Source organism: Dipodomys ordii, unplaced genomic scaffold (genome assembly GCF_000151885.1).
Source record: "Dipodomys ordii isolate 6190 unplaced genomic scaffold, Dord_2.0 Scaffold9, whole genome shotgun sequence".
Taxonomy (NCBI): Eukaryota; Metazoa; Chordata; class Mammalia; order Rodentia; family Heteromyidae; genus Dipodomys; species Dipodomys ordii.
The window spans coordinates 13541390-13563553 of NW_012267225.1; the positions used below are offsets into that span (position 1 = coordinate 13541390).

Below are 22164 nucleotides of genomic sequence, written 5' to 3' on the forward strand. Positions count from 1 at the left end.
AAAAAAAAAAAAAAAGATAACAGTAACTAAAGAAATAATTCGATGATAGGGGGAAATCAAAGGAAGGGGTAACAATGCTCGACAGGAAATGTACTCATTACCTTACTCATGTAACTGCAACCCCTCTATATAGTATCTTTTTTTTCTTTCTTTTTTTTCTTTTGGTTGGTCATGGGGCCTGAACTCTGCGCCTGGACGCTGTCCCTGAGTTCTCCAGCTCAAGGCTAGAGCTCTACCACTTGAGCCACAGCGCCACTTCTGGCTTTTTCTGCTTCTGTGGTACTGAGGAATCGAACCCAGGGCCTCATGCATGCAAGGCAAACACTCTTCCACTGAGCCACCTTCCCAGCCCCTCTGTACAGTATCTTTATAATAAAAATATATATTAAAAAAATAATTCTAAAATTTGAAAATTAAAGAAGCATTCCTAACTAATATAACCACTACACACTGATAAAGCTGTATCATAAGGTTTAAGATGATTTGACTTGATATACTTGCCAATTATTACTCAAAAATTTTTAATTTCAATTAGCTGTCAGTCTCTTTATTTTTTTTCTTTTGTTTTGTTTTTTTTTGGGGGGGGGGTCCGGTCATGGGGCCTGAACTCTGGGCCTGGGCACTGTCCCTCAGCTCTTCAGCTCAAGGCTAGCGCTCTACAACTTGAGCCACAGCACCACTTCTGGCTTTTTTCTGTTTGCTTATGTGGTGCTAAGGAATCGAACCCAGGGCCTCATGCATGCAAGGCAAGCACTCTACCACTGAGCCACCTTCCCAGCCCCTTTATTTTATTTTTTTTTTTGCCAGTCCTGGGCTTAAATCTCAGGGCCTGCTTCTGTACTTGAGCCTCTTTTTGCTTCAAGGCTAATGCTCTGCCCCTTGAGCCACAGCGCCATTTCCAGCTTTTTCTGAGTAGTTCATTGGCGGTAAGAGTCTCAGGATTTTTCTGGCCGAGACTGGCTTCTAACTGCAATCCTCAGATCTCAGGCCCCTGAGTAGCGAGGTATGAACACTGGCACCCCACTTAGTTGTCAGTATTCTTATTACTGGTAATGTTATTTTTAAAGTATTTATGTAATTAAACAATATAGCAACTATGTAACAATAGTGTTACTGAAAACAACAATATGTAAAAAAAAAAAACTTATCCATAGGGTAAAGAAACTAAATTAAGAAAATAAGTTAAATTTTAAACTCTATAATGTTAAACTTGAAATAAAAAGAAAAGAAGTTCAAGACCTCATAGGTGGAAAAAAGCAATGAGGACAAAATAGAATATGAACAAAACTTCCTAGTAAAACACCTGGTTGGCTTTTTTTCCTTGTCTTTTTTTTTTTTGTCCTAATATAATAGCTCCAACTTACCACGCTGAAAATCAGCAGATAGCACATACAACCTGGTCCTCAGCCTCAGAAGGAAAGCATTCCGTTTTTCACTCTGAAATCTTTCTTTACTGTGTAATAACCTCTGTCAGCTTTGTCATCCATTAGTATTAGATTTTGTTTAGGGTGAAAATGTAGCAATAGTACTGGACACTATGTTGAAAATGAACTATACAACTTGTGGGCGGGAGGTGGGAGAGAAAAACTGGGAGAAAACCAGGGAAGGGCGACACTGTCCCAGAAAGAAATGTACTCAATACCTGACTTATGCAACTGTAACACCCTCTGTGTATCACCTTTATAATAACAATTGATTTTTTAAGGATTTATTAAAATGTATTTCATTTTCTTCCTTTTTTTAAGTGGTACTGGGGTGTGAACCCAAGGCATTGTGTTTGATAGGCAAGCACTCTACCTACCACTTGAGCCATATCTCCAGCCCCTAATTCTTTATTCAATCAATATGCTTTAAAACACTACAAATTGAGTTCCAGATTTATCCCTAGGATAAATCTCGTGTGTGTGTACGTGCATGCGTGCGTGCGTGCGTGCGCGTGTGCGCGTGTGTGTGTGGGGGGGGGGGGGCCTGGGCTTGAACTCAAGGTCTAGGTGATATCCCTGAGCATTTTTGCTCAAAGCTGGTATTCTACCACTTGAGCCACAGCTCCACTTCGGGCTCTTTGGAAGTAGTTTAGTAAGGGCTTAAACTCAGAGCCTGAGTTCTGTCCCTAGCTTTTCACCACTTTTGGCTGTTTGCTGGATAATTAAGAGGAGTTTCCTTCTCAAACAGGCTTTGAATCCTGTTCCTTAGATTACAGAATCCTGAGTAGAGAGGATTACTACCATGAACCACAGGCCCCTGGCTTAGCACATTATCTTTGTTACATATACTGGATTTGGCTTGTTAATGTACTTCTAAAGACTTTTGTGAATGTAGATTCATGAGAGATGTTGGTCTGCTTTTTTTTGTGGTTTCTTTCTGCCTTTGAAGTTAAAAATTCCTCTATAGAAAGTAATATTTTTTGTATTTTGTTTTTTTGGCAGTACTAGGTTTCACCTCTGAAACTACTACTGAGCCATACCACTAGCCTTTTATGCTTTTAGTTATTCTTCTATATAGGATCTTATGCTTTTGCCTAGGACTGACCTCAGACCTCAATCCTCCTATCTCTGCCTCCTTTATAGCTAGGATCACAGGTATGCACCACTACCCTAGGCTTGTTCATTGAGAGAGGATCTTGTTAACATTTTTTTTTCCCTAGGATGTCTTCAATCTATGATCCTTCTATCTTCAAGAAGCAGGGATGATGGGAATGGAGCTACTCTACCTGGCTAGGAAACAGCATTTTTAAGACATGGAGAAAATTTTTTGAAATGAAATAAAAAGGCCCCAGACATCTGTTTTAGAACACAATAACAACAACAAAAGAAAAAAAATGAGTGGAACAAAGCTGGAACAATGCTGATTTTTTTTCCATCTGAAATCTCATTTATACTCATCATTTTAGCTTTAAGAATGTTTGCAAGGTTTCAAAATAAAAGTTTGTTTTGAAGAAAAATAAAATAAAAGCAGCACCAAAAACAACACCCAGAGTTTGCTAAATTGCCTCTCAACTTTCCTTGAAAGAGACAAGATAATCCTCCCAGATCTAACATACATCCTGTCTGACTTCTGGGATTCCAGACTAGAAAGACTTACCTCCTGGCAATCTTTTTGAAAGTGGTTTGAAATAATTCTTCCATAACATGTTTCTGTTCCCGACAAAGAATTTCTGTCATCAATTGTAACAAAACTGGACTTTGAGATAATTCCAATGCATCTAAAAACTAAAAAATGTAAAAGTATATCAATCATCAAATTTTTGTTTGGTTTTATTTTTATTTGGCTGTCTTTTATTTATTTTTTTATTTTTTGGCAGGTCTGGGGTTTCAAAAGGCCTTATACTTGCTAGGACAATGTTCTACACTGCCCACAGCAATTTGGTTTTAACAGCTCTAATTTTACATGCAATTTTTTTTTGGGTCTGGTCATGAGGCCTGAACTCGGCCTGGGCGCTGTCCCTCAGCTCTTCAGCTCAAGGCTAGCACTCTACCATTTGAGCCTCAGTGCCACTTCCGGCTTTTTTTTTTCTGCTTATGTGGTGCTGAGGAATCGAACCCAAGGCCTCAAGCATGCAAGGCAAGCGCTCTACCACTGAGCCACCTTCCCAGCCCTTTACATGCGATTTTAAACAATTACGAGCAGCTTTTAATAGCTCTAATTACACACGCAATTTTAAAAATGCTATTATTTGTGTCACTCCTGTATCAGTCATGAATGGATAGCATGTAATATTCATTAAATATTTGAGTCTGGATTTTGCAAATGTGTTCCCGCTGGAATTCCATGACAAAGTGTCTTCCTTGTCAGGTGCTGGTCATCTAACTAAAGATGTATGTTCTATTGTCTCTCCAGGCTGTTTCTCCAGTTTATTCCTCCTTAACTCTCCTATTCTGTCTCATCTGTTTGCTCTAGCAGACATCCTCAATTTTAACTTCAGAACTGAACAGGACAGTTTTAAGTTAAACTTTGTTTTTATATATTTAATTCCTACAGATCTTATTTGTCTCCCTTCATGGAACCAATGCTTCCTTCATGTCTGAAGCTACTCTGCAGCTTCTCTGACTATCCTCCTTGCCTCACTGACCGTTCTCTGCCCTGTCCCTGGCATGCAGGGAAGCACTGGGAATGGACTCAAGGGCTGACACCTGCTAGTCAGGAACTCCACTACGGAGCTATATTCTTATCCCAAAGTAACCTGATTGTAATTGTTTTTTCCAGGATAGGTTGAACTTTTCCCAGGTTGTCCTTGAACTCTTCTTGGGCTCCAGTTATCCTGTTCTGCTAGCCTCTGGGCACATGCAGCTATGCCCTTAGTTTGTATATTTCTTACATTAGACACTTCAAATATTCAGTAGTTATTTGCAGATATATTTATACTCTGGCATTTACTTTAAAATAAAGTACTAAGGATCTACTTAGACTCTTGGTGGCTGATAAAAACATTAGGTAACATTACTAGGGAAAAAAAATATCTAATGTAATATAAACAGACTTGAGGTCACTCTACATGGCAACCTGAAAAGACTGCCTCCTACTGTACTACTTTGCCAAGAAGATCTACCTGAATCTCACGGTCAAGCTTTAAACCTAACTTTCCATGTTAAGGAAATACAATAAAGAGACAAGTTTGATTGTTTTGTGTCTCCTAGGGCTTGAACTCAGGACCTCAGTGTTGTCATATTTTTGCTCAAGGCTACTGCTCTACCATTTGAACCACTGCTCCACTTCTAAATTTTTAGTGTTAGAGAGAAGAGTGTCATGGACTTTCCTGCCCAGGCTGACTCCAAACCTCAATACTCAGAACTTAGCTTCCTGAGTAGCTAGGATTACAGGCATAAGCTACCAGCACCCACCCACCTTTTATTCATTTATTTTTTTAAGACAGATATGGTGGCATACACCTGTAATCCCAGCTAATAGGAATAAAAAGATCAGGAGGGTCAAGGTTTGAGACCTGCTGAGAAAAAAGATTGATGAGAATCAACAAACAAGCCAAGTATGGTGGTACACACCTATCTATGCAAAAAAAAAAAAAAAAAAAAACTAGGTAAGAAGAACATGGTCTAAAGTAACTAAAGTAAAAAAGAACTGGGGGCTGTGGCTCAATTGAGGATCACCTTTCAATGCCAACTCTGGCAGGAAAGTCTGTGAGTCTCTTATCTCCAACTATCTACCAAAAAGCCAGAAGTAGAACTGTGGCTCACATGGTAGAATGCTAGCCTTCAGCAAAAAAAGCTGAGGGACAGTGCCCAGGCCCGGAGTTCACGTCCCAGAACCAGCACAAAAAAAAGGAGGTAGGAAGGACAGAGAGGGGAAAAGGAAAGGGAAGAATGCAAACTAGAGAAAAACATTTTTAAAAAATATTCACTTTTATGAAGTAGGATAGTGTTTTTTTTTTCTTAACAGATGAAGCTGGGAAACTGAATACCCACATACACGAAAAGGAAACTACGTCCCATCTCTTACCAGTTATAAAAATCAGTTCACATGGATTAAAGGTTTAATATAAGGTCTTATAAAAAGATAAAAGCTATAGGTCTTATAAAAGAAAACAGTGACAGAGAGCTTCAGAACATTGGCATTGCTGAGAACATTTTGAAGAAAACCCCAAAACCATAAGAACCAAAGAAAAAATAGACAAATGACATTCCATCAAACTGAAAAGCTTTTCTGCACAGTAAAAAAAATAGCATACAGAATAAGAGAAAGTATTTGAAAAACTATACATCTGATACATATATGTGAAACCACAAAGACTCATTGTAAAACATACACAAAAAAAACAAATATTTACATTGGGTAATAGCTCTAGAAAGACTTTTCTCAAAAAACAGCATACAAGCCAGACACCAGTTGCTCACCCCTATAATCCTAGCTACTCAGAAAGCTGAAATCTGAGGACCATAAGCCTAAACGAGAGAGCTAAGAGATAGCACACAGGCCCTGAGTTCAAATGCTAATACCAACACACACACACATATACACAAAAGATATATAAATGCCCAACAAGTACACAAAAAAGTACTTAATATCACTAATCATCAAAGAAATAAAAATCAAAAAAACTGCAATAAGGTATTGCTTCCACCCAATAAGCTATTTTAAAAAAGTTAAAGCTATCAAATGCTGGTGAGACTTTGGAGAAAAGATAATCTTTAAATATTCTTGATAGGAATATAAATCAGTAATCACTATTACAAGCAGTACAGAAAGTTCTCAAAAAACTAAAAACAAAATACAACTCCATTCCGTATATGTACATACAAACATGTACACATATGCACACATACATGTGTAATTTATGTATAAATCTCCAATGGAAATGAAATCATATGTCAAAGAACTATTCACAATAGGTAAAAAATGGAAATAACTTAAATGCCTATTAGCTGATGCATAAATAATACATAATGGACTCCTCTTTAGCCTTATAAAGGCTGGCATTCTGTCATCTATGGTCACAAGGATGAAGTTGGGGATCATTCTGGAAAGTAAAATAAAGCAGGCTCAGAGAGACAGGTAGTATATGATCTCACTCATATATATCATGTTAAAAAGTTTATCTCAGGCCAGGCACTGGTGACAAAGCCTGTAATCCTAGCTACTCAGCAGAATGAGATCTGAGGATCACAGTTCAAAGCCAGCCCAGGCAGGAAAGTCCATGAGACGCTTATCTCCAATAAACCACCAGAAAACTGGAAGTGGCTCTGTGACTCAAGTGGTAAAGTGCTCACCTTGAGCTGAAAAGCTGAGGGACAGTGCCAAGTCCCAGAGTTCAAGCCCCATGACCAATAAAAAAAAAAAGTTTATCTCACTAAAAGTTCAGAGAACTGGTTACTAGAAGCTGGGAAACATGGGGATGGGGAGAGTTTGATCAGTGAGTACTAAGCTACAATTGGGTGGAGTAAGAAGTCTGGTACTCTACTGAACAGTAAAGTAATTATAGATAATTCAAAGTTTTCACTAAGAAGAAATCGTAACTACTTAAGGAAACAGATATATTTAGCTTGATTAAAACACTATACAATGTATATGTAGGTATCTAAACATTATATGGTATCCATTAATGTATATAAATTTTGTTTCTAAGTGCAAGTTAAAAAATAAAATTTTAAAAAGAAATGCAACAAAAGTCAGTCTATATTTAACTTTGATACATCTGAAAGCTAACCATTTTTATGCAGTCCACATAACTGTTGTACTTCAGAGTTCCTGGAGGAAATTCATCAGATTTCATAGGGAAATTGGAAACAATGAGCTTCTCGATAACATGCTTTAGGTCTTCCAGACTGCTGCCAGTCATGTTGGTGAAGAATGGAAGAAGAATTACAGCTTGACCCTGTGAGCAATGAAGACAAGTGAAATCATAATAACTGTAGCTTACAGATCCCATGGAATAAATAAAATTACTATATTCTGAGGACTGCTAATTAACCGTTATATGGAGTCCACAAATGACTTCACTACACATTTTAGATTATATTAAAAATCAAGAATGATAAGAGGGATGGCCTGATCAACATGCAATGTACTCATAAACTGACATGTCAAGTTAAAATCCCTGTGTACAACAACTTACAAATAATTGAAAGTAAAAACAAAAAGTAAGGTAAAAGTAAAAACCAATCTGAATGCAACTATGTGTCTCAGCTTCAATTCTACAGATCAATGGACTGACTCAGAAAAATCACAGACACCGGGCACTGGTGGCTCACGCCTGTAATCCTAGCTACTCAGGAGGCTGAGTTCTAAGGATCTCAGTTCAAAGCCAGCCTGGGCAGGAAAGTCCGTGAGACTCTTATCTCCAATAAACCACCAGAAAACCAGAAGTGGTACTGTAGTTCAAGTGGTAGAGCACTAGCCTTGAGCTGAAGAGCTGAGGGACAGCGCTCAGGCCCAGAGTTCAAGCCCCATGACCAACAAAAAAAAGAAGAAAAGAAACAAACATAGGACATTATAACTAACTCTGTTTATATGTTCTTGCTCTACAAACAAAACCCCTAATAGAAATGCATGGCACATGTTCTGTGTGGAAAGATACCTGTTTGCAGAATTACTTCAGATATTCATACTGTGCTTAAGAAGAATAAAGTGTCCATTCCTTCTTTTTTTTTTTTTTTGTCGGTTGTGGGGCATGAACTCTGGGGCCTAGGCACTACCATTCAGCTCTTCAGCTCAAGGCGAATGCTCTACCACTTGACCCACAGCACCACTTCTGGTTTTCTGGTGGGTTTATTAGAGATAAGAGTGTCACAGACTTTGCTGCTTGGCTGGCTTTGAAGAGTGATTTTCAGATCTCAGCCTCCTGAGTAGCTAGGATTACAGGTGTGAGCCACCAGCGCCTGGCCCTATCTTTCTTGAATAGCAAATAAATTCCAAGACATTCTCATATATCAGAAAAGTTCATCAAGCAAGCAAACAGAAAGTTCCAAAAAATTATCCCTCCTATCCAGTAAAAAAGGTATGTTTTACTACAACCTCATTTAGAAAGTTTAAATTAATATTAAAGTTACAATATTTATTATATTCTTGGCTGAAAAAAATTTACCAAGATGCTTGATAAGAAATGTACTTATTAGTTTGCTCATGTAATTGTAACCCCTCTGTACAGTATTTTCACACTAAAAAAACTTATTTAAAAAGTTACCAAGAGACTTTATATTAATTATAATAGAAAAAGTTAGTATAGTAAGTCTAGAAGCAATTTAACTCATGTCTTTGAAAAGATAAATGTAAATTATTATTATTGTTGTTGTTGTTGTTATTGGCTTGAACTCTGGGCCTGGGTTCCATCTCTGAGTTCTTCAGCTCAAAACTAGCACTCTACCACTTGAACCACAGCATCACTTCTGGTTTTCTGGTGGTTTATTGGCGATTAGAGGCTCTCGAACTTTCTTGCCCAGGCTGTCTTTGAACTGCAATCCTCAGATCTCAGCTTCCTGAGTAGCTAGGATTCTAGGTGCGAGCCACTAGCGCCTGGCTAAATGTAAATTATTCTAAGAATGCTAAATTCAGGCTTGCACTTATGGCCATGCTAACTTGACAGATGGCACCAGGGTGGGGTGGGGAGGGTTATTGTGCTAATCTCTCTTATCTTTGCATAATTGAAATTCTCCTCTCATGAAAAACATGACAAAACAAAAATATGAAGATGTAAAAGTAAATGAGAATGTAATCTGAAAAAAAGTAGTTTAACATCATTTACCTTTAAGTGTAGATCCAAGTTTGAATCAGAAAGTATACTAGTGTATGTTGCAAAGACTTCAGGAAATAAGCTGTGATTTGTATTAAAAGACACAGATGAATCGATCTAGAGGAGAAATAAAAACAACACATTTTTTGTATTGGGCCTCTATTCTCTTTAATACATTTTCCAAGTGTTTACCATTTAGGAATTAATTGTGTATTCATTCTAGGGCTTCGAATACTTTTTAAAATCTTGTTCTAAAATATTTTAATATTTAATATTAATTGCTAATACACAGCATATAAAATTGCAGTAGAAAGGATAAAATGAGCATAACAGATAACTGTAAAAAATGAAAAGTAAAAACTGTATGGTAATTAGAGATCATCTCCTCAAAATATCATCTTTATCAAAACCTATAAGCTTTAAAAAGCCAGATATCATGTTTTTACCCACATGTAGAAGTTTAAAAATACATCTATTCATTGATACGGATTTATGTATATGCCTGTACACATTATTATGGACATATATAGAACATGAATTTAATTGAAAGGCCTATTTAGAAGAAGGAAACTGGAAAAATAAAGTAATTTTGAAATACATAACAATTATATATAAAAACAGCATAAAGAAGCTGCTGATCAGTTGGTGGGTGAGTGGGGAAGGAAAGAAAGAAAACATGCTCTATTGGGGAGTGGGAGGTGAATGAAAATGAATGTGGTTGGTTGATTGAAGGCATGAAAATAGATATGCTAAAATTTCAGACTTGCTCAAATTTGTTTGGGAGGAAGGGAGGGACAGAACTTTCAGCAACTTTAAAGGCAACTTCCAGCACTTTTAAAAATACACATTTCAGACTTCATAAGTCGGGCAGCCAGTGGCTCATGCCCTTAAACCTAACAGGAGGCTGAGATCTGAGGATCTCAGAAGCCAGCTGGAGTAGGATGGTGCATGAGATACTTAGCTCCAATTAAGCACCAATAAATCAGAAGTGGAGCTCTGGCTCAAGTGGTAAAATGCCAGCCCTGAGCAAAAGCTATGGGACTTCACCTAGGCCCTGAGTTCAAGGCCCAGTACCAACACAAAGAAAAGAAAAAAAAAGCAATGAACATGCCTGCCACAGTGGCATACACACTATAAGGAAGCTGAGGTAGGATAATTGCAATTTTGCTACCCAACAGACCTCTTAGGGGAAGAACACAAAGGTGTAAATGTTTCTGTGCCTCTGAACACGTAAAATAATATTTATCAAAATGAACTCCAGGAAATGGAAACAAGAGGTTTTTCTCTTAGTAGTATTCTTTCTTTTTTCTGGTCGGTTGTTGAACTATGGGCCTTGGTGCTGTCCCCCAGCTCTTCAGCTCAGGGCTAGTGCTCTACCACTTGAGCCACAGCACCACTTACGGTTTTCTAGTGGTTTACTGAAGATAAGAGTCTCACAGACTGGGGCTGGGAAGGTGGCTCAGTGGTAGAGCGCTTGCCTTGCATGCCTGAGGCCCTGGGTTCGATTCCCCAGCACCACATAAGCAAAAAGAAAAAAGCCGGAAGTGGCACTGTGGCTCAAGTGGTAGAGCGCTAGCCTTGAGCTGAAGAGCTGAGGGACAGCGCCCAGGCACAGAGTTCAGGCCCCATGACTGGACCAAAAAAAAAACAAAGAGTCTCACAGACTTCCTTGCCTGGGCTGGCTCTGAATGAACCATGATCCTCAGATCTCAGCCTCCTGAGTAGCTAGGATTACAGGCATGAGCCACTGACTCCCAGCTTTGATTTTCTTTTCTTTTTGTCTTGTTTGTTCATTAATCTGTCTTTGGGAGGGTAAGAGAGGGTCACAGAAATGGAGGGACAAAGGATAAACAAATGCAGCAGTAGTACTCAGTAGACACTATGTTAAAAAAATGAACCATACAACTTGTGGAGAAGGCGGGGTGGGAGGTGAAAATCTGGTAGAAAAGAAGGAACCAGGCATCACTATGAAAAAGAAATGTACTTATTACCTGACTAATGAAACCCCTCTGCATATCACCTTTATAATAATAAAAAATATTTTTAATTCAGGTCTGTTTTAATGTTTCTAATTAGTAGGAATGCTAGAAAGAAAAATAGTTAAAGGAAATTAGCTACCAATTATTGTAAAGTATAATTCTAAAATTTAGCAATATTTGGAAATGAATTGTTAGCAAACATGGATGTATAAACACCAATAATTTGTACCCTAGTCTGCCAATAAGAATAATTGAAAGTGGAAAAAAAGGACAATAAACAAAAACCCTGAACATGAATGAATGTTTTAGACTTTACAAAATACCTGTAAAATTTTTGCCAGTAACGTCAGCACTGCCATTTTGCTTTCTGGAGCAGAATCCCCGGCCCACCATGAATCAAACGTTCTCCAGTTTTGCAGAATTGTAGTTGCAAGCTTCAGTCCCTGGTGTTTCTGAATAGCTCGATCCCTGAAGCTCTGATCTAACATACCATTTAAAACAGCACTCACCTGAAATAAATTTGCAGCGTTTGAAGAAAAAAATTCTTAATACTAAGATAAATACAAAGCTTACTTTAATTTCAAAGCTATTCTTGGAAAGTGAATATGCTTTTTCTTCTGTTTCTCTATTTCAAAGCTTTTGATCTAAAATGAGTATTCTAACACATGTGGCTTCATTCATGTCAGTGTGCCATCACGCCACTCATGGGCTCTTAGTAGGGACATTGTTGATAGAACTCCACCTAGAAGGGGACTGAGCTCCCTTTTGTGGCCACTTCCACAACAGTACATTCACACACACAGCTCCCATCCCACCACCACCTCCCAATACAGTGACAATCTAAGTTTGCTTTAACATTCAATATTACTATTACGATGACATGAACATTTATCATAGATGCCCCATACTACTAACACTATTTCTAGCACATTTTTCTTTTTCTGGGGGGGGAGGAGGTCCAGTCATGGAGCCTGAACTATGGGTCTCAGCTCTTCAGCTCAAGGCTAGCACGCTACCACTTGAGCCATAGCACCACTTCCGGCTTTTTTTTTCTGTTTATGTGGTGCTGAGGAATCGAACCCAGGGCCTCATGCATGCAAGGCAAGCGCTCTACCATTGAGCCACCTTCCCAGCCCATTTTTTTTTCTTTACTACAGAAGTTTAATGGCACAAATAGCACTTGTCAAGGGAATATAAAAAAGAAAACCCCAATACTCTAGCATTGACTTTTATTCATTCATGTTAAGTCACCTGAAATGGTATCTGTTGCATTTAAATGCTCATTAATGTAAATGGCTGAACAAACCCATTTCCATGGATGCCCAATATCTCATGGTTAAGTCACTTCAACACAGCCTCATGACAACTCCCACACCAACAGTACTTTATTTGTAAACTGTGACCCACTAACACTCCCATTTTTCCCCCAGCTATCAAGTGGTACATGATAAAGAGAAGTTTTAGTTAGGGGATGCACCTGGAAAATAATAAAAGTTCCACATAGCACATTTTTCTACCCTTAAAGCTAATCCTCACATGTTTTCTTTGCTGTTTTCAGCATCTATCCTTAATCTGCCATTAAACTTTTCCAAATCAGATGGCCTCAACCTAGCTGAACCAATTAGGGAGTCTACCTGCTCCTAGTGAGTAAAGTTTGTGCCTTGCTAGGAGGTACCAGGCTTGAGACCTGCCCCTTCCTCAATATAAGGCTGACTTTTCACATCAGCAACTTCCTCTTTCAAGGCTCCTGACCAAAGAGAAATACACAAGAGACACATCTCCTTTTAGGTCAGGCATGTTTGAAACCTGTACATCCTACTCTTACATATTATCTAGCTGCACTTAAAACTTAAGGGAAATTTCTTGTGTGAATTATGAAGGAATTTTGGCTCATACTTCTGCATCATCCACACTTCTGTTGAGAAGACAAATGTTATTCAATTTCATGATCCTTTTACATAGAACTGGTTTTTCTTCAGTTTTTCTCATAGTGAAACCCCAGGATTCTTAACCCCTAGGGAGTATGCTCCATGTTGAGTTTTCTCCACAGCCCTTTTATATCAGGGAACTTGGGGCTTTCATTACTTCAGTACTCCTGATCTGTCACAGGAAGCCTTTCTCAGCCTCTTTCCTCTGGAGCTTCTATCTTGCTGCTCAGCTCTATGGAACTTTGGTAGATCATTATTTCTCTCCTATGTTGGTTTGTCTTCTCCCACTAGTCACTGTTATGACTTCTTCAATTTTACTTCCCAAATCCATTTCACTTCTAATTTCTGATACCTATGCTCGATTCTAGAGATGTTCTTTCTTAGCAACACTTCTTATTTCATTATTTTTGGTAGCCCTCTGCTCCAGCCTGGCATTTCTGGATGTTGGTTCAAATTGAAGAACTCATTTGGGAGAGAGTAATGGAAGGGGTGACATTGTCTAAAAAGAAATGTACTCTTTCTGAATTATGTAACTGTAACCCCTCTGTACATCACCTTTACAGTAACAATTTTATTAAAAACTTAAAAAAAAAAAGAAACATAGGTCCCATGGTTTCCCTTATTTGCAATAACTAGTATATATGTCTGAGATGAGCAGAAAAGGTCAGATAAGTTGATATTAGGGGAATGAACCCCAAGATATGTATTCAAATGTTTTTTCTTTCATATGATTGTTTCTAACATATAAGATGATTTCTTTGTTGCTTTGTATGTTCCTCCCCCACGGTATAACCCCTGCTTTCACTGCATTTGATGTTGGTATAATTTGTGGAGAGAAGGGCAAAAAGAAATCGTTTAAATAGGGATTCACGTGGTGGACCCATTGCAACAATGATATGTACAAGTCATTATGTAGAAAAACAAACTTTACAACTCTGGCCGGGAGGGGGTGGGGGGAGAGGGAGGGGGGTGGGGGAGGGGGGTGGGAGATGGGAAGGGATAGAAAGGGGAAACAAAGGAGGAGGCAATAATGCTTGATAAGAAATGTACTCATTATCTTGCCCATGTAATTGTAACCCCTCTGTACGGTATTTTCACAATAAAAAAAAACTGTTTTGGAAGTGCCATGCAGAAGCAGGACTACAGGCTATAAGAACACTTGGTCAATAAAGATTTCTCTTGAGCCTCTCTAACTGTTCTGATGTCCTGCAGAAGGAAAAGAACTGGCTGACAATAATCCATAGGTCTGAAATCTAGGTAGGCTTTTAACTAGTGAACACCTCCACCTGAAGTGGGAAACACTGCCCATGTACTGAGGGACTGTCCTTGTTTCAGGGTCTCTCTTCAGCTTCTCCACCAAACCCTGCTCACCATGCTGCTGGCTGCTGTTGCAGCTAGAAGACTAAATATTTTGAGTCTGCCATACCTGTGCTTTTTCTTTGTTGCTTTTCATTCTGGAAATCTTTTCTTTACATTCTTTAACATTATGCTACTGGTATGTTTTTAGTTTGTTTTAACTCTACTCTATAATTTTAGAGGAATGTGGGGAAGGAACAGGGGTATATAAATATGATTTTACCCATCATTTTCATCAGAAATCTGAATAACTTGAAAGCTCAAAATGTTCAATGTCCTGGGCTGGGAAGGTAGAGCGCTTGCCTTGCATCCCGAGGTCCTGGGTTTGATTCCTCAGCACCACATAAGCAAAAAGAAAAAAGCCGGAAGTGGCGCTGTGGCTCAAGTGGTAGAGTGCTAGCCTTGAGCTGAAGAGCTGAGGGACAGTGCCCAGGCCCAGAGTTCGGCCCCACGATCGGACCCAAAAAAAAAAAAATGTTCAATGTCCTATGAGTCATATTTCTACTACAAATCTATTTGTAACTTCAAAAACTACTATGTTCTAGTGCAATCTACTACAAAAAGAAAAAGAATTTCCAACTACAGATTAAGCATTGTTTGGTATAAAAGTTCAACTTAGTAAGAAATTACACTCTAATTTATAATACTCATGGCAACAGTTTATCATTTTTGACTCTCTACAAATTACATTTTCAAAATCCCAGAAGTTTAACAACCCAAGTCAAACATGTATTAAGTGTAGCTCTCCAAAGAGTCAACATGAGGGGACCAAGAAGGCCAGAGCAAGATCACACAGGAAATGATGAGTTGGCATTAAGACCGGGGACACTTTCAAGAGAGAGAAAGGTCTAACAGTGTATAGGTTCAGCTTGCAGCTGCTATTGGAAAGAATAGCTCTGGGCCACAGTCCAGGTTTGAAAGCTACAACTGGACACCTGGGCGAAAGTCAATTTTCCGTAAGGTTGAACCTTATAATATTAAGCCCAGAGATTTGGGGATATAAAATGAAAAAATAATGTGTTTTGTACAATATGTTTACTTTGTTTTCAAATATTAGCAAGAACTTGTAGTGTTTTATAAAGACACCTTGTTTTAAGAAAATACTTCAGAAACATGGTAATTCTTCTATGAGCATTATAAGAAAATACTTAAAGAAGAATTTTCTTACCATTTTGGGATTATGCACTGATGATTTCATGAGCTCTGACACAGCAATATCAAGATTCTTCAACAGTTCAGCATTGATAGTTTCTGAGAATAAGCTATAGAAATACTCTCCATGGAAGAAGCTGGTGATGCTTCTCTGTGAGCTGCTCAAGGATAGTGTGGACAATGTTGCTGGACTCAAGAGAAGACTTACAAGGTGCTCACACTGTGAGGAAAGGAAGATAAGACCATTGTAAGGACCCATCTTCACATGTTAAAGAAGACAAACACACAGTAAGTCTAAAGGGACTCCAATATGTCAAATCCAGGTTCAAGTTTAAACTATACATACTTCAATTAATTTCTATTTTCTAGGTTTTATTTTGGGGAAGAAATTTTTCCTTAAATGACACTGCTTCCAATTTTCCAGAAAATCCTGCTGCTGCTAAAGGGGAGAGCCCAGTAAAGTAAGGGTAAGAAGTTATAATTTTGTCTACACAAAATAGACAATGGGAAAAAGAAGAGGCTCCTGCAATGGGAAAGAGGGAAAAGAGAGAATGGAGTGGAGAAAAGTGATCTAAGCTACATCAGACTACCTGAGAGCACCCCTAGGTGGTTTCAAGAACTATGAGGACGTTTTGCTGTAGTGCCTCTGGAATTATTCTACAGCACCGTATCAAACCACCCATCTCAAGAACCACCGAAGATAATGGAAGAAGCCACATGTTAGCATAGGTCAGCTTTAGTTCCCAATGTTCTGTGTTTAAAATCCTTTTGAAAACAAAGCTGGATCGACAAACCTCAATTTAAGAATGTTCTATTTCTTTTATTTTAAAAAATAGTGTTATGAGGTTAGAGGTATGGCTCAGGTGGTAGGGATACTTGCCAGGGAGTGTAAAGCATTAGAGATCAAGTTCGAATGCTAGTCTTGGATAAAAAAAAAACACTATAGTATAAAGAAAATCTTACAGAGAGTCAGCAATTTTTTAATTAATTAAATAATTTATTTATTTTTATTTTTATATTTTTGCTGTCTGTCAGTCATGGGGCCTGAACTCTGGGCCTGGGCGCTGTCCCTCAGCTCTTCAGCTCAATGCTAGCACTCTACCACCTGAGCCACAACACCACTTCTGGCTTTTTCTGCTTCTGTGGTGCTGAGGAATCAAACCCAGGGCCTCATGCATGCAAAGCAAGCACTCTACCACTGAGCCACCTTCCCAGCCCTGAAAGTCAGCAATTATAAATCAACTACTTGTCCAGCTCACATTTTAGAAAAAGCAGGATTTATTAGGTAGAGATATATTTCAAGTGAGTAAGTTACTCAATATCTCAAGTAGTTACCCACACCCCTCACTAGGACAGCACAGCATGAAGTTGTTTTTCCTACCAGTCCTCCAAAACAGAAGGCCAGCTCCAGAAGTCCAGTGGCGAGACGTACACAGCTGGGGTCCAGTGATGGGAGGCACCGTCTTTCCTCGCCAGATGCAATGCCTTTATAAACCAGGGAAAGAAGTCTTGTACCAACATTATGACAAACATCTGTAGACTAAAATAAAATCAACATGAAGTATCTGACAAGAAAAAAAATAAAAAGCCTAATTTCATTCCTTTCATTAATTAAAAAGTCCATGTTAGAACCAGGGATATATCTAGATGATACAGTGCTTGCCTAACATCTGCAAGGCCCTGGATTCCATCCCCAACACTACGCTAGTCCCCCCCCCACCAAAATTCATGTCTAACACTTCCAATACTTGGGACAGTTCTGATTCTATTCTGCTTTCCAGGTCACATCTGCCATTCAACATCTCACCACACAATGGCATGATGGCAGATGCTTCTCTAAGTCTTCCAGAAATTACTAACTGCCCCTTATTTAACTTTAATCTTATATTCATTTTCATGTTTCTTTTTGTTGTTGTTGTTGTTGTTGGACGTGGGGCTTGAACTCTTGGCTTGGGCACTATCCCTGGGCTCTTCAGCTCAAGGAGAGCACTCTACTGCTTGAGCCACAGCGCCACTTCTGGTTTTCTAGTGGTTTATTGAAGATAAGAGTCTCACGGACTTTTCTGCCCGGGCTGGCTTTGAACCATGATCCTCAGATCTCAGCCTCCTGAGTAGCTAGTATTATAGGCGTGAGCCACTGGCGCCTGGCACTTTCATATTTCTATTCCAGATAATATCTACCTGTCTAGAGAAAATACTATTTCAGCATAATTTATAAATGAAAGATTTGACAAAGAAATAAATGTATATATTAAAAACAAGTTGGTTCTGATTACCTGAGATGGTAATATAAGAAGCAAGAAGCCAGCTTTGTGAAGTTGTTTATAGGCTGACACTATGGACATAAGCCTGGTCCTCTCCAGGTGTGCATCAGGACCACATAAGTCAATGGAACAGAGCTCCTCAATACTGGCCAAGTAAGGAAAACAGAAAATCACATGAGAGCTAACACCACTAACTGACCACACTGAAGAAATGGGTGGGTGGTTATAAATTCACTACCTAACACTCAAATACATTAGCACAGTCCTGGAAAACAAGCAGACAATACTAGACAAGGTTTTCCTGGGGCAAGGAAGGCATTTAACAAACATAATATGGATGAGAGCCTTCCTTAAAGGCAAAGGGACTACAGTAAGTACCCAAGTGGCGCATATGGCTGCAAGGATCACTGTATGTCATTAAATCTGACCACGCAGTGACTGACAATGAGGACTGAAGTACCCACCTCTGTGCTGTCATTTGTTCTTTCAGGTGAGTCTCGAAAATGTCTCTGTATGGGGACTTCCTCAGTGCTTTCATGAGGTTCACACATATCCTGGGAAGACTATCCATAACCTGGACATCACCAATATTGAAACCTATGCTTGAGGGCTCACACAGCATTTTCACTAAAAGTTTCATAAGGTTTGCATTACACAAATCTTTCTCCAGGAACTGCAAAATATGGATTGAATAAAAAGACTTCTATTAGCCAGCCACTATATTTTCACCATACTGTAAGGTCCACAGATTGAATCCTGTCATATAACTAGGACAGGAGTTAGAAAACTTGCTTGCTCTAAACAACTGAGCAATAGATTAAACATAGTGGCCCAAACATTGTAATTCAGGTTACAATGGAGTGGTGGAGAGTCAAAGGATCACAGTTTTAGGCCAGCCAAGGCAAAAAGTTAATAAGATGCGATCTTAACCAACAAGCATGGTGGTAAACACACATGACACCAGTTACAAAGAAAGACTACATTCCAAGGCCAATGCCCAGCAAAAATATGAGATCTTATCCAAAAAATAACTGAAAGTCATAAATGAGATAATAAAGTGCTCAAATGGTAGGTGGAAGGCTTTGAGTTCAAGCCCATTACCACCATTACCACCACTACTACCACCCCCACCCCAATGAGAGTTGCAACAACCCTATGACCCAGCAATCCCACTCCTGGGCTTTTATCCAATTGACCACAAACAAGGCCACTCTAAAACCACTAGCACAACCATTTTCATCGCAGCATTATATACCATAGCTAAGATATGGAATCAATACAGATGCCTCAGTAGATGAATGGATCAAAAAAATATGGCATATATACATGAGGAATTCTCTGCTTCCATCAGCAAGAATGGCTGGCATTGCCCACTCATAAAGAAATGGAAAGACTTGGAAAAAATATATATTAAGTGAAGTAAACCAGACCCAAAGGAAATAGGTTGCATGGTTTCCCTCATTTGCAATACCTAGAATGTGCCTATAAAGCTATAAGTAATCCCAATGGATAGGAAAAAAAAAAAAAACTTGGACATGAAAAACTAAACAGAACTCTAAACATTCACACAGCAAGACCAAAGGAGGATATTCTTAGGAGAAGATCACAAGGTAGCTATGTTCATATAAAATGATGCTAATCAAAATGAACGCCAAGAAATGGAAACAAGAGGCTTTTTTATGTTACTTTTTACAATTCTTTCTTTTTTCTGTTTTCCCCTTTTGTCGCTGTATTTTCCCCTTTTTATTTCTGTATATTTGTCCTGTATGTAATTTATCTGATTTGAGGAGGGGAAAGGGAAGCATAGAAATGGTGGGACAAAGGGCAAACTAATTCAGCAGTGATACTAGACACTATGTTGGAAAAACTGGGACAAAATAAGGAAGGGCTGACAATTGTTCAAAAAGAAATGTACTCAATACCTGACTTATGTAACTGTAACTCCTCTGTACATTACTTTCATGATAAAAAAAAATTTTTTTAAGTTTCAACAAGGCATGTTAATACATGCCTATAGCCCAGCACTCAGGAGGCTACAGCAGAAAAGTCCTGAGTTTAAGGCCAGCCAAAGCTATATATAAGATCCTGCTCAAAAGACCTAATATCCAATATATACAAGGAGATCAAGAAACTAACCTCTCCCAAACCTAATAAACCAATCAATAAATGGACAAAGGAGCTAAAGAGAGACTTCTCAGAAGAGGTAAGAATGGCAATATATATATATATTTTTTAAAAACCTTTGAGGAAATGCTCATCATCCTTGGCCATAAAGGAAATGCAAATTAAAACAATTCTGAGATTCCATCCCATTTGTTGGTCAACAACAACTGTTGGCAAGGATGTAAGAAAAAAGGAACCCAACTGCACTGCTGGGTGGGAATGTAAACTAGTACAACCACTCTGTAAAACTAAAATCAGACATTCCCTACAACCCAGCCATACCACCCCTAGGCATCTTCCCCAAAGAGCATGAGCCAGGATATAAGGACACCTGCTCGTCCATATTCATTGCCACTCTATTCACAATTGCCAAGATATGGAAACAGCCCAGATGCCCCACAATAGATGAGTGGATCAAAAAAATATGGTACCTATATACAATGGAATTTTACACAGCCATTAGAAAGGATAAAAAATGCCCTTTGCAGAGAAATGGATGGAACTAGAACAAATCACGTTAAGTGAGGTAAGCCAAGCTCAGAGAGACAAACAGTGCATGTTCTCCCTGATATGTGGAAGTTAGATTTAAAATGCACTGAGATATGACAAATTACACAGATATTCACACACAGTGAGACCAAAAGAAGATAGTCTCAGGAGAGAATCACAAAGTTGCAATGCCTAAGCATCTCTTCATATTTATATAAAATAATATATATACTGAAACAAACTCCTAAGATATGAAAACAAAAGACTTTAAAATTTTTTTTCTTTTTCTGATGATTCCGTATTCTTTACCTTATATACATGTATTCACATGCGTATCTTCAGGAGGGTGAAAGAAGAGCACAGAATTGGAGGAAAAGGGTGAAAGAGTGCAGCAGTTGAGTGCACTGGACATTGATAAAAGTGAACTATACAACTGTGGGTGGAGACAGGAGGGAGGGACTAGGAGAGAATGAGAGAACAGATGACACTACATGAAAGAAATGTTCTCATTACCTGATTCATGTAAGTGTAATCCTTCTGTAAATCACCTTTATAAAGCAAATTTTTAAAAAAAGATCCTGTCTCAAAAACAAAAACCAAAACAAAAAAGAAATCCATACATCTCTGCTTAATTCCTTAACCCAGCTTAGTGTGAAAATAGTATGGAAATATGAGTGGCCATAGTTTGCTAGCCCCTGTCTGAAAAGCAGTGACTTGAGCAATGCCTGACAGAGAAAAGATATTCAGTATATTCACTGAATCCAAACTGGGCTTTGCTTATACAGTACATCTCACAACTATGTGTTCAAATACTTACCACAGTGTGCTCCTACCCCAGGTATTTGTTTGTTTTTTTGAGGGTTTTTTTTGGGGGGGTCCAGTCGTGGGGCCTGTACTCTGAGCCTGGGCACTGTCCCTCAGCTCTTCAGCTCAAGGCTAGCACTCTACCTAAGCCACAGTGCCACTTCCGGCTTTTTTTTTTCTGCTTATGTGGTACTGAGGAATCGAACCCAGGGCCTCAGGCATGCAAGTCAAGCGCTCTACCCACTGAGCCACCTTCCCAGCCCTACCCCAGGTAATTGAAGTACTCAAAATGCTTGGGATCAGAAATATTTCAGATTTCAAATTTTTCAACATTTTGAAATATTGCACAGAACTTACCAAATAACTACCCTTAATGTGAAAAATCTGAATAAGGGTATCAGATTTCAGATTTTTGGATAAGGGATGCTTAACATCAAAGACAACCATCGAAAAGCCAGAGTGGTGCTCTGGCTCAGTGGAAGAGTACTCGCCTTGAGCAAAAAGCTAAGGGACAGCATCCAAGCTCTGAGTTAGAGTCCCCGTACCAGCAAAAAAAAAAAAAATCATATTTTATACCACAAATACACAAAATTTTTGTTTGTTAATTAAAATAAATAAGAGGCTGGGAAGGTGGCTCAGTGGTACAGTGCTTGCCTTGCATGCATGAGGCCCTGAGTTCGATTCCTCAGCACCACATAAGCAAAATGAAAAAAGCCAGAAGTGGCACTGTGGCTCAAGTGGTAGAGCGCTAGCCTTGAGCTGAAGAGCTGAGGGACAGCGCCCAGGCCCAGAGTTCAGGCCCCATGACCGGACCAAAAAAAATAAAATAAAATAAATAAGAATATAAAATC

General features: G+C 38.8%; 1 protein-coding gene across 1 annotated transcript in view; it reads right to left on the bottom strand.

Annotated features, from left to right (window-relative positions):
- Positions 1-22164, bottom strand: part of Prkdc (protein kinase, DNA-activated, catalytic polypeptide) — a 195355-nt gene that overhangs the window by 84787 nt on the left and 88404 nt on the right. The window contains exons 33-40 of the mRNA XM_013009243.1: positions 18322-18530; positions 17870-18002; positions 16975-17133; positions 15610-15813; positions 11481-11666; positions 9191-9295; positions 7157-7324; positions 3082-3209 (exon numbers count right to left, since the gene is read on the bottom strand). Of these exons, the coding sequence (XP_012864697.1) occupies positions 3082-3209; positions 7157-7324; positions 9191-9295; positions 11481-11666; positions 15610-15813; positions 16975-17133; positions 17870-18002; positions 18322-18530 (1292 nt within the window). The remainder of the gene's footprint in view (positions 1-3081; positions 3210-7156; positions 7325-9190; positions 9296-11480; positions 11667-15609; positions 15814-16974; positions 17134-17869; positions 18003-18321; positions 18531-22164) is intronic.